The 12255-nt window shown below is 40.1% G+C and overlaps 1 protein-coding gene across 1 annotated transcript in view; it reads left to right on the top strand.

Annotated features, from left to right (window-relative positions):
• The first annotated feature begins 2260 nt into the window (after positions 1-2260).
• Positions 2261-12255, top strand: part of RIC3 (RIC3 acetylcholine receptor chaperone) — a 50593-nt gene continuing 40598 nt past the window's right edge. Inside the window, exon 1 of the mRNA XM_060104683.1 lies at positions 2261-2384. Within this exon, the coding sequence (XP_059960666.1) occupies positions 2261-2384 (124 nt within the window). The remainder of the gene's footprint in view (positions 2385-12255) is intronic.

Genomic DNA, 12255 nt, shown 5'->3' with positions numbered 1-12255 from the left:
TGATTCTTCTGTTCTCAAAATCTTGTTATATGGAATCAATGTCTATCCAGTCACCCGAGTGAGAATTTGAGGGGTGATCTGGGATTCCTCTGCACCTCTTAGACTATTCCATCAGTCTTCACCTTCCTAAGCTGCACCTGCTGTCTGTGAGTCCAGAGCATCTCTGGTTCCAGAAAGTAAAACTGGTGGTTAAGAGAGCAAGTCTTGGAGTAAGCATGCCTGGATTCAAACAATAACTTCCAATGTATATTGTGTAGTTGTTGTCAAGTTACTTAGGCTTTCTGTTCCTTAGTTTTCTCATTTGTAAAGTGGGGACAATAATATTTCTTACTTCATAAAGTTGTTAGGAGAATCAATTGTTATGATATGGAAAATACCTGGAACATAGGAAGTGCTCAATAACTTTCAGTGCTATTGATGATATCAATGATGATGATGCCTGAGTGATGCCAGCAGGGGCAACCACCTGGCTGCAATAATTGAGGAGCCAGATTTGGAGGATATCAACTGCTTCTTGACAGACTTTCAACCAATCCTTCTTTATTCAGTCCCACTCCACATTTCTGCCTTTAAAGGAACTCAGTGCTTCCAATTCCTAATACTTTATAGGTTCTGAAGGCCAAATTTGTTTGCTTCGTACAGTCTTTCTCTCTGTAGGCACTTTACTTTTTATGCTCTAAACCTGCACTGTCCGATATGGTAGCCACTAGGCACATGGTTATTAAGCCATTGAAATGTGACTGACTAGTGCTACACATGTGGAAATGATAATATTTGGGGTATTTGGGGTTAAATAAATATATTATTAACTTCACCTGTTTATTTTCACTTTTTAAATGAGGCTACTAGAAAATTTTAAATTCATATGTGACTGGCCTTGTATTTCTATTGGATAATGTTGCATCTTATAAAATTTTGACATTTGTTGTCTGCTGTCCTGTTTTCTCCCATACTCTTTAGTCTTTTAGTTGATACACTCTATCTTTTTATTTTCATTATTGTGAGGTGTCTGGGGAAAGCAAAGATAAGTGGGTGTGCTCCGTCTGCCATGTTTAACTGGTAATTATATCCAAGTTTCTCATAACCTAGTTCCTGCTTATATTGCCTTATCACTTTATGTCCTGTCACCAATCCCATGGCCCAGCCAAAACGAATTACTAACAGTTTTCAGAACATGTAAGGAAGCTTCGAGTTTGCGCCTTTGCTTTCTTTGCATCCTTTCCCTGGTATACTCTTCTAACTCCTCCCACCTGTCTGCCTAGTAACTTACTCATTCTTCAAATACTCACTCAGATTTCACCTACTCTCAGGAGTTTTCTCCTCATTCCTCCTCCTTCCGTTGAGCTGAGTGCTCCAGAGTCCATAATTTTTCCTGCATTTTCTTGTTTCTGTAACTATCTACCCCATACGGAAGCCATCTTATTCATCAGATTCTGTAGTGCCATTTCAGGGTCTGATACATCGTAAGAACCAAAAGAATGTGTGTTAAATAAACCCATAAAGACAGTAACGAAGAACTGTGGGGATACAGAGGAAGGAGAGGCTGACTAAAAAAGTTTCATGAGGGTAGTACTTTTCAGCTGTTCTTCGGAGAAGTTTTTAACAGGTGGAGATGCGTTAGTAATTTTCCAGGCAGAGGTAACACGGTAAGCAAAGATTCCCTGAAGGCAAGAAATATGCTGGGGAAATAGCAAATGATCTAGTTTGGACGGAGCGTTGGTAAGACCGGACCACGCAGGGCCTTGAGGTCATAGAAAGCAGTTTGACCTTTCTATGAGGATAAAGAGGAGTTTTTGAAAGATTTGAAGCTATGGAGAGCTTAAAACGCATTACAGCTGCGTTGTGGTATCATCACCTTGGTCTGGAGATGGACATGAGAGGTGCGGGGCCTGGGTGGGGCCTTAACGAGGAAATTAATGGGCGGTCTGGGGCGGGGAGAGAGCAGTGTGGTGAGCGGGATGGAGAGGAGGGACGACCATCAGCTGTTTCGGCGGTAGAACGCCCACGTGGGCGTGGGGCGTGGGGCGTGGAAGGCGTGTCTAGTCGGTACAAATGAGAGGGCGCGGGTACCACTCATCGCACCAGGTGACCACGCGGGAGGAGCGGGTCAGCTCCCCGCCGCGGAGCCGGAGGCGCCTGGTCACTTGTCCCTCGCGCTGCGCCGTCCGCGCAGCCCTCGGTGGGGTCGAAGGAGGCCGCGGGCTTTGCGGGTCCAGTTCCGGTTCCGGTTGGAGCTCACCTGCGGCGAGGGCGGGTGGCCATGGCGTACTCCACCGTGCAGAGGGTGGCCCTGGCCTCGGGGCTCGTCCTGGCTGTGTCGCTGCTTCTGCCCAAGGCCTTTTTGTCCCGCGGAAAGCGGCAGGAGCCACCGCCGCTCACCGAAGGTAAGCGGTGCTCCAGGGAGGGCGGCTCCGGGAATCTCCGTCCCCTCTAGAGCAGGCGGACTCGGCGGCGTGTGGGAGGTGCCAAGCCCCTGGGTTCTTTTGACACCAGCGGGCAGCTGCCCGAGCGGGTCCCTCCTGACCTTCCGCCGCAGGCAGGACCAGGAGCGCACGCAGACAAGCCTGGGCACACTCCCCGGTTGCTGGCAGCCCCTTCCCCTCACTGGCCTAACGCAGCTAGTCACAGTCTGCTCAGGTGCTCTGAGTCAGGAGGGCTCTCTCTTGGATTCCCCTCTTCAGGGCTTCCGTATGCTTTCTGTCGTGCATTTGAATGAAATAGTTGGAATTGGTACTGTTAACCTTAATTCATTGTGTACTTTGAGTTTGGTGTTGGGTGCTCACTGCTTCATGCTCTTTTTGTGCCTTTGTAAATATAACTTGAAGATTTTAATAATACGAATTTCAATTGCTGAGATGAACAAAGCTCTGCGTTCCCCTTGCCTGAACAAGTATTTGTTAATCTTTTGTTATTGGCATGATGTGTGTGGTGGTTAAAAATCCACTCTTTGGTTTGCATTCTGGGGCTTTATGGGTGAGTGTAACAAGACAGGGATGCCAAGGCTGGGAGAAGGAACTGGAACAGTTCTTTGTAGGTCATGAAGTTACGGTAACTTGAGTCATGGTTTTACAGTCTCCACACTTTCACTAATATTCAACCTGTTGATTGTTGGACAGCTGCTTTTGAACTGAAACTCATTTCCCTCTAATTTGTATACACTGGCTGTAACTCCACCCTCTTCTACCTCACAGATAATAAATACTACAAATGTAAAGCACCAAGCTCTAGGGATGGAGAGCAGACCGAACCCAGAATTGTTTATAGAGTTTGATTGATAATCTTTGATAGAGTTTGCTTGATAATCTACCTGGGAGAGACTTCTTTAAAAAAAAAAAAAGTACATGGTTTTTTTTTCTTCTTTCTATTTTATTACAAAACCCCAAAGGTTTTACTCACTTTGTCTAATGATATTGTCTGCATTGAAGAAGAGTAAATTTGCGATGACCCTAAGCAGTAAAGATTTGTCTAGAATAGTCTCCTATCACAGTGAATTTTCGTTATGCTGAATTATCTTGAATAAGTTCTATTCATTGTGAGTGGGAGACACTCTTCTGAATGTATAGAGAGGCATTTAGACATGGCTTTTTCTCTTAAGAACGCAGGTGGTAATAATCAATGTTCTCATCTTAGAATCTTTGCACTTTCTGTTCTCTTCATTCTTGAAGTGTTCTTTCCTCAGCTTCCTTCTCATTGCTCACATTTCAGCTCAAATGTGATCTCCTCAGAGAGACTTTCCCTGATGACCCTAGCTAAAATAACTCTTTACACTCCCCTCATTCCCTATTTCATCATGTTTTATTTTCTCTGTTGAAGGCATTACTATATGGTACGACATTTTCTTATTTATTTACTCTTTTTTTTGTCTCCACCTTCTAGAATGTAAGCTCCTGAGGGCAGGCACTTTGTCTTGTTTACTATTATTTCTTTAGCAGTTGGCATATAATGGACAGTCAATAAATACTTTTAAATGAATAAGATTATGAAGATACTAATATTGTGAGTTCTCTTTTTGCATTAATTACCAAAGTAGTATAATCTAGGCAAAAACCTAACTTGAATGATGTGTTCCAGTAACTGAAATTTGCTAACTAAAATCCCTGCCCTGGTACACTGACATTTTAAAAACAGTGAATCCTAACCATTATTGGGTTATATACCCCTTTGAGAATCTGATGAAAGTTATGGATTTTTTTCCCAGGAAGAATGCACATGCTTTTTATACATACATTCAGAATTTGAGAATCAACTCAGAGAATCCACAGAACCCAGAAACCCCTGTTTTGAATAAAGGGACAGCCCTGATTATTTGAAAATGCCTAAAATTCATGCCATTTTATCAACAGCTTCCATTTCTGCCCATTGGCATATATGTGAAACAAGCACGGTCCCTTTTCCACATAACAACTGTTAGGATAGTCTTTTAGCAAATATTTGTGATGTACACTTTTACATAGTTTACACACAACGTATAAATATTGTTAATTCCATGAAAAAATGAGCCAAATCCCTGCCTTGAGGAATCCACAGTTTAGTAGAGGGAAACAGACATTAAATAAGTGCAAAAAAGTGTTAATTACAGGTACTCAGATCCTTGCAGGGAAGTGGGGAGACACATGTTAGAATGGTCAGTTTTATTGGTGGCTCAAGAAAGGTGTCATGGAGAAGGAGAGCCGTTTTTTTTGTTTGTTTGTTTGTTTGTTTTGGTAATAGCTTTCTTGAGATATAAATCACATACTATGCAATTCATCCATTTAAAGTGTGTGGTTGAATGGTTTTTAGCATGGTCACAGAGTTGTGCAACCATTAGCACAATCAATTTTTAGAACATTTCATCATTTTCACCCCCCCAAAACCCATACTGTTTAGCCATCACCCTTCAACACTCCCCAACCCCTTCAGCCCTAGGCAACCATTAATCTACTGTCTGTCTTTATAGATTTGCCTGTTATGAGCATTTCATATAAATGGAATCATACAGTATGTGATCTTTTGTGACTGGTTTCTTTCACATAGCATGTTTTCAGGGTTCATCCATGTTGTAGCATTTATCAGTACTTCATTACTTTTTATGGCTGAATAATTTTACATTGTGTGGAATATTCCATCCACATTTTATTCATTCATCAGTTGAGGGGCATCTTGGGTTTTGACTATTAAGAATAACACTGCTGTTAACATCTGTGTACACATTTCTGTATGGATACATGCTTTGGTTTCTCTTGGGTATATGCATTTGGGAAATGTAAGCATTTTAGTGTGGATGGAACTAAGAGTGAAATTTCTGGCTCATATGATTACTCTATGAGCAGTTTTGAGGAACTGCTAGATTGTTTTCCAAAGTGGCTGCATCATTTTACATTCCCACCATTAGTGTGAGGGTTCCACTTTCTCCATATCCTCACCGATATTTGTTATTGCTTGCCTTTTTGATTATAGCCATCCTAATGGGTGTGAAGTGGTATCTTATTGTGATTTTTTTTTTTTTGTATTTCCATGATGACTAACAACATTGACATCTTTTATAGGCTATTTGTATATCTTCTTTGGAGAAATGTCTATTCAGACTTTTGCGCATCTTTAAATTGGGTTTCTTATTGTTGTAAGAGTTCTTTATGTATTTTAGGTACAAGTTCATTATCAGATATATGATTTGCAAATATTTTCTTCCACTTAGTAAGTTGTCTTCACTTTCTCGATGGTATCCTTTTTTTTTTCTTTTTTTTTCTTTTATGGTACGCGGGCCTCTCACTGTTGTGGCCTCTCCCGTTACGGAGCACAGGCTCCGGACGTGTAGGCTCAGTGGCCGTGGCTCATGGGCCTAGCTGCTCCGCGGCATGTGGGATCCTTCCGGACCGGGGCGACCCGTGTCCCCTGCATCGGCAGGTGGACTCCCAACCACTGCGCCACCGGGGAAGCCCGAGTAAATTTTTATATATGGTGTGAGGTAGAAGTCCAACTTCATGTGGATATACATTTATCCCAGCATTAGTTTTGAAAACACTATTCTGTTTACATTGAATTGTTTTGACACCCTTGTTGAAATTCAGTTGACTGTAAGTGTGAGAGTTTATTTCTGGACTCTCAATTCTGGTCCATTGATATAAATATCATATGTACCCGTCCTTATGCCAGTACCACACTGTCTTGATTACTGAAGCTTTGTAGTTAAGTTTTGAGGTCATGAAGCTTTAAGTCTTCCAACTGTGTTCTTTTTTCAAGATTAATTTCTGAGTCCTGTGGCCCAGCATTTCCATGCACATTTTAGGATCAGCTTATCAATTTCTGCAGAAGCCAGCTGGGATTTTGATTGTGTGGAATCTGTAGACCAATTTGGAGAGTATTGCCATCTTAACAATATTAAGTCTTTCAATCTATGAACACAGGATTTCTTTTTATTTATTTAGGTCTTTAATTGATTTCAAAGAACTTTGTAGTTTTCAGTATACAAGTCTTATTTTGTTAAATATATTCCTAAGTATTTTATTCTTTTTGATGTTATTGTAAATTGAATTATTAATTTTATTTTCAAATTGTTCACTACTATTTTTAGAAACACAGTTTTTGTGTATTAATATTGTATTCTGCAAACTTCCTGAATTGTTTATTAGCTCCAATACATGATCTTGTTCTCTGCGAACAGAGATTGTTTTACTTCTTTCTTTCCAATCTACATGCCTTTTCTTTTTTGTTCTTTTTTTTTTTTTTTTCCTAACTGCCTGGGCTAGAACCTCTAGTACAATGTTGAATAGAAGCAGTGAAGAGGGAACACCCTTGATTGTTCCTAATCTTAAGAAAGCTTTCATACCATTAAGGGTAATGCTAGCCGTGGATTTTTTTTAAAGATTCCTTTTGAGGGAATTCCCTTCTATTCCTAGTTTGTTGAGTATTTTTGTTATGAAGGGGTGTTGAATTTTGTCAAATGCTTTTTCTGTGTCTAGTGAAGAGATCATGGGGTTTTTGTCCTACATTCTGTGGATATGATGCATTACATAATTGATTTTGGGGTGTTAAACCAACCTTGCATTCCTTGGCTAAATTGAGGAGGTAATTCTAAAGTGTTTTTTTTTTGTTGGTTTTTTTTTTTTTTTTAGTTTCTGCTTTATAACAAAGTGAATCAGTCATACATATACATCTGTTCCCACATCCCTTCCCTCTTGCATCTCCCTCCCTCCCACCCTCCCCATCCCACCCCTCCAGGCGGTCACAAAGCACCGAGCTGATCTCCCTGTGCTCTGCGGCTGCTTCCCACTATCTATCTCCCTTACGTTTGGTAGTGTATATATGTCCATGCCTCTCTTTCGCTTTGTCACAGCTTACCCTTCCCCCTCCCCATATCCTCAAGTCCATTCTCAAGTAGGTCTGTGTCTTTATTCCTGTTTTACCCCTAGGTTCTTCATGAGATTTTTTTTCCTTAAATTCCATATATATGTGTTAGCATACGGTATTTGTCTTTCTCTTTCTGACTTACTTCACTCTGTATGACAGACTCTAGGTCTATCCACCTCATTACAAATAGCTCAGTTTCGTTTCTTTTTATGGCTGCATAATATTCCATTGTATATATGTGCCACATCTTCTTTATCCATTCATCCGATGATGGACGCTTAGGTTTTTCCATCTCTGGGCTATTGTGCATAGAGCTGCAATGAACATTTTGGTACATGTTTCTTTTTGAATTATGGTTTTCTCAGGGTATATGCCTAGTAGTGGGATTGCTGGGTCATATGGTAGTTCTATTTTTAGTTTTTTAAGGAACCTCCATACTGTTCTCCATAGTGGCTGTACCAATTCACATTCCCACCAGCAGTGCAAGAGTGTTCCCTTTTCTCCACACCCTCTCCAGCATTTATTAGCCAGATTAAGAAGAACACTCCAGGCAGAGGGAACACAGAGCAAAAACAACACCCAGAGCCTTGAAATAGCTTTAGAGTTGTAAGAGATGAGACTTGGGACCAAATTGTAAAGATTTTTTTTTCCTGCCGTACTTAAGGAGCTTGGATATTATTCTAAAGGTAGAGGAGGGCATTGTAAGTTTATGAGTAGAAGAGAAACATACAGTCTGAAAGGACACCTTGGCAACAGTATAAAGTCTGTATCATGAGGATTTTTGCAGGGAGAATATTGTTGCAGTAGTCCAGTTGAGACATGAGCATCATTAAGCCAGTGTCTTTGGGCTCACCAGTTAGGATTCTCATGATAAGTCACAGGAAATTCAGCTGAACTGTCTTAAGTCAAAAAGAGAATGTATTGACTAGTGCAAATGAAAAGACCCTGTGTTAGAATTGGCCTCCTGTGTGGTTTGATCTAGAGATTCACAATCTGATTTTCTGTGTCCTTTTCACTTCTGGGTTCCTTCTCAAGTTGACTCTATCTGTTGACTTCTCTCTCAGGGTAGCAACAATAGTTGCAACAGTTCCAGATATCACCTCCTCACACTTAATTGTCCAGAGAAAGAATGTTTCTGTTCTTTTGAACTCTTCCTTCACTCCCATCTTACTCTTATCCCCTCCCCCTCCTCCCACACCTATTCTTTCCCAGTAGTTCCAGCTAACACATCCTCCCATCTTAATAGCTTGAGTTAAGCTATTTGCAGTGCTGTGGGTAGAAAGAATATGCTGATTGACCACTGTGGAGTTGAGAGTGATTCCCAGAGGGAAATAGGGGTACAGGAAGAAGAAGGAGTAAATGGAGCAGGGGAGGCATCAACGTTGGATAGGAGGGAAGAGAACAGTTTTAAGAGACATTTTTAAATTAGACGTGGAGTGTGAGAGAGAGGGAGGCATCTTGAATTATTCTCAGTTTATTGGCTTAGGTGAATACATAGATGGTAACACCCTTTACCAAAATAGTAATGAAGCAAAGTAGATTAAAGGGGAAAGATGATGAGTTCAGGAATTTGCAGACTAGTATCACGTCCCCTTCCTCCATCTTTTTTCCTAAGTTGACATCCCTAGCTGCCTCATCCATTCCTCATATGACATAGTTGCAAGTATCTAAACATAGCCCTCTTAGATGGCAAACAATAGCAAGTGTAAGCCAGTTAGCTCATGGAAGAGCAACCCCCCCACCCCCCTTTTAAAAATTCTTCTATTAATGCATCTTGGGGATTGCTTTAGATTTTTGGCATTTTACTTGCTGACCTTGCTGTATATTAGAATCTTAAACTTTTTTTTTTTTTAAATAGGAGCTACTCATCTAGGTTTTGTCCATTTTGTACATTCACTTGATGATTTGGAACCAAATATAGCAGTTTCTAGCCTTCCCTGTTGCATTTTATCTATTGGTCCAGAATTCTAGCCTCTTGACATTTTTTCAGAATATTTATTGTTCCATTCAGTGTATTTGTTTTACCATCTCTCTCAGCTATATGCCATTCTTGATTTTTTAAAAAAACTTTTTTGTTAGACATTTTCAAACATAAGCAAAATTAGAGTAGTAAGATGAATCCACATCACCCTGCTTCAACAACCATCATCTTGTATCAGGTATATCCCCACTTACTTTTCCCCCCATACACTCAATTATTTTGAAGCAAATCCCAGACATTGGGTCAGTTTCATCCGTAAATAATTTTGTATACATCTCTAAAAAATAAGAATTCTTCTTAAAACATAGCCGCAATATCATTATCACACCTAAAAAATCAATAATTCCTTAATGTCATTAAATATCCAATCGGCATTCAGATGTCTCTGACTGCCTCATAATTTTTTTTCACAATTTCACCCTTGCTTTTGATTAGCATGTCTTCTTGATAGATCATTCCAATTATTTTTTAAAATCTATCAGTCATTTGAAACTGCTCTTCGGGTCACCCCAGGCTATTCATTGAAACCTTTTGTGTAGAGTCGTTAAACCAGTTGGTCATTTGATTGCTTTACTCCATCTTATTCTGTCTGTCTTAGGGTGTGGTCCACCTTCTTCCTCCCTTCTCCCTTCAGTCTATTCTCAACATAGCATCCATACTGATCCTTTTAAAGCATAAGTTTCTCCCTCCATAAAACCCTCCAGTGGCTTCCTGACTCACTCAGATGAAAAGACAAAGTCTGTACATGACCTACAAGGCCCTACTTAATCCTCTTCCCCATTTCCTTCTCCTTTTCCCTCTTTCTCATTTTGCTTTGACCACGCTGGCCTTCTTACTGTTGCTTGAACATGTCAGGTGTGCTCCCATCTCAGGGCCTTTGCATTTGTTGTTTCCCCTGCCTAAAATGCTCTTCCTTGGATAGCCATGTGCCTTTCCTTTATCTTCTTTAGGTCTTCATCTCCTGAGCCTTCTCTGGATACTCCAGCTAAAATCTTTATTTCCCCCCAACACATCCTATCCTCTTTGCCTGCTTCATTTTTTCTCTTTAGTATTTATCATTATCTTTTGTGTTATCTCTTTTCCCATTTAGAAAGGAGGTTCCATGAGGGTAAGGATTTTTGTTTGTTTTGTTCACTGCTGTATCTCCAACTTTAGACCAGGCCTGCACATTGTAGAAAATCAGTATTCATGAATAAAGGAATTAGTGAATTGAGTGAATTAATGAATTCTGGCTCCCAGGGATCATGGTTTCCTCTATTAGCATTTATAAGCCATTGCTTTATTATTATTACTATTATTTATGGTTACATAAATTATTGTGCATCCATATGATAGACTATTATGAATCTAGTAAATTATATTCATGAGGGGTTGGAGTTTTTTTGTTTTTTGTCTGTTTTGGTGGCCAGTTTTCTTTTTCTTTGAAATCAAAGGGGAAAAAATACCAGTTTGTCTGGGATCACTGTGGATTTATAAACAGGGTAGACAGTACAAATACAGAATTAATTATACCTGAACTTGAAATCTGATACTGTGTACCATACCTATTTTTTTGTTTTTTGTTTTTTTTTTTTTGCGGTACACGGGCCTCTCACTGTTGTGGCCTCTCCCGTTGCGGAGCACAGGCTCCGGACGCGCAGGATCCGCGGCCATGGCTCACAGGCCCAGCCACTCCGTGGCATGTGGGATCCTCCCGGACCGGGGCACAAACCCGTGTCCCCTGCATCGGCAGGCGGACTCTCAACCACTGCGCCACCAGGGAAGCCCCATACCTATTTTTTTTGAGGGACTTCTTTTTTTTAATTGTAGTTGATTTACAATGCTGTGTTAATTTCTGCTGTATAGCAAAGTGATTCAGTTATACATACATATACGTTCTTTTTCATTTTCTTTTCCGTTACGTTGTATCACAGAAGATTGAATATAGTTCCCTATGCTATACAGTAGGACCTTGTTTATCCATTCTATATATACTAGTTTGCATCTGCTAACCCCACACTCCCAGTCCATCCCTCCCGCAACACGCCCCCCCAACAACCACAAGTCTGTTGTCTATATCTGTGAGTCTATTTCTGTTTTGTAGATAAGTTCATTTGTGTCCTATTTTTTAGATTCCACATATAAGTGATATCATATGATATTTGACTTTCTTTCTGACTTACTTCACTTAGTATGGTAATCTCTAGTTGCATCCATGTTGTTGCAAATGGCATTATTTCGTTCTTCTTTATGGCTGAGTAGTATTCCATTGCTTAAATGTAGCACATCTTCTTTATCCATCCATCTGTTGATGGACATTTAGGTTGTTTCCATGTCTTGGCTATTGTGCATAGTGCTGCTATGAACATAGGGGTGCATGTATCTTTTTTGGATTATAGTTTTATCTGGATATGTGCCCAGGAGTGGGATTTCTGGATCATATGGTAATTCTATTTTTAGTTTTCTGAGGAACCTCCATACTGTTTTCCATAGTGGCTACACCAACTTACATTCCCACCAGCAATGTAGGAGGGTTCCCTTTTCTCCACATCCTCTCCAGCATTTGTTATTTGTATACTTTTTAATGACGGCCATTCTGACCAGTGTGAGGTGGTACCTCATTGTAGTTTTGATTTGCATTTCTCTAATAATTAGCGATGTTAAGCATCTTTTCATGTGCCTGTTGGCCATTTGTATGTCTTCTTTGGAGAAATGTCTAGGTCTTTGCCCATTTTTCAATTGGGTTGTTTGCTTTTTTGTTTAAGTTGTATGAGCTGTTTGTATATTTTGGAAATTAAACCCTTGTCAGTAGCATCATTTGCAGATATTTTCTCCCATTCTGCAGGTTGTCTTTTTGTTTTGTTTATGGTTTCCTTTGATGTGCAAAAGCTTGTAAATTTGATTAGGTCCCATTTGTTTATTTTTGTTTTTATTTATATTGCCTTAGGAGACTGACCTAAGAAAACAAT

The sequence above is a fragment of the Mesoplodon densirostris genome, chromosome 7 (assembly GCF_025265405.1).
Source record: "Mesoplodon densirostris isolate mMesDen1 chromosome 7, mMesDen1 primary haplotype, whole genome shotgun sequence".
Lineage (NCBI taxonomy): Eukaryota > Metazoa > Chordata > Mammalia > Artiodactyla > Ziphiidae > Mesoplodon > Mesoplodon densirostris.
The sequence above is the reverse complement of the archived record's forward strand: the minus strand, read 5'-3'. Positions and strand labels throughout refer to the sequence as shown.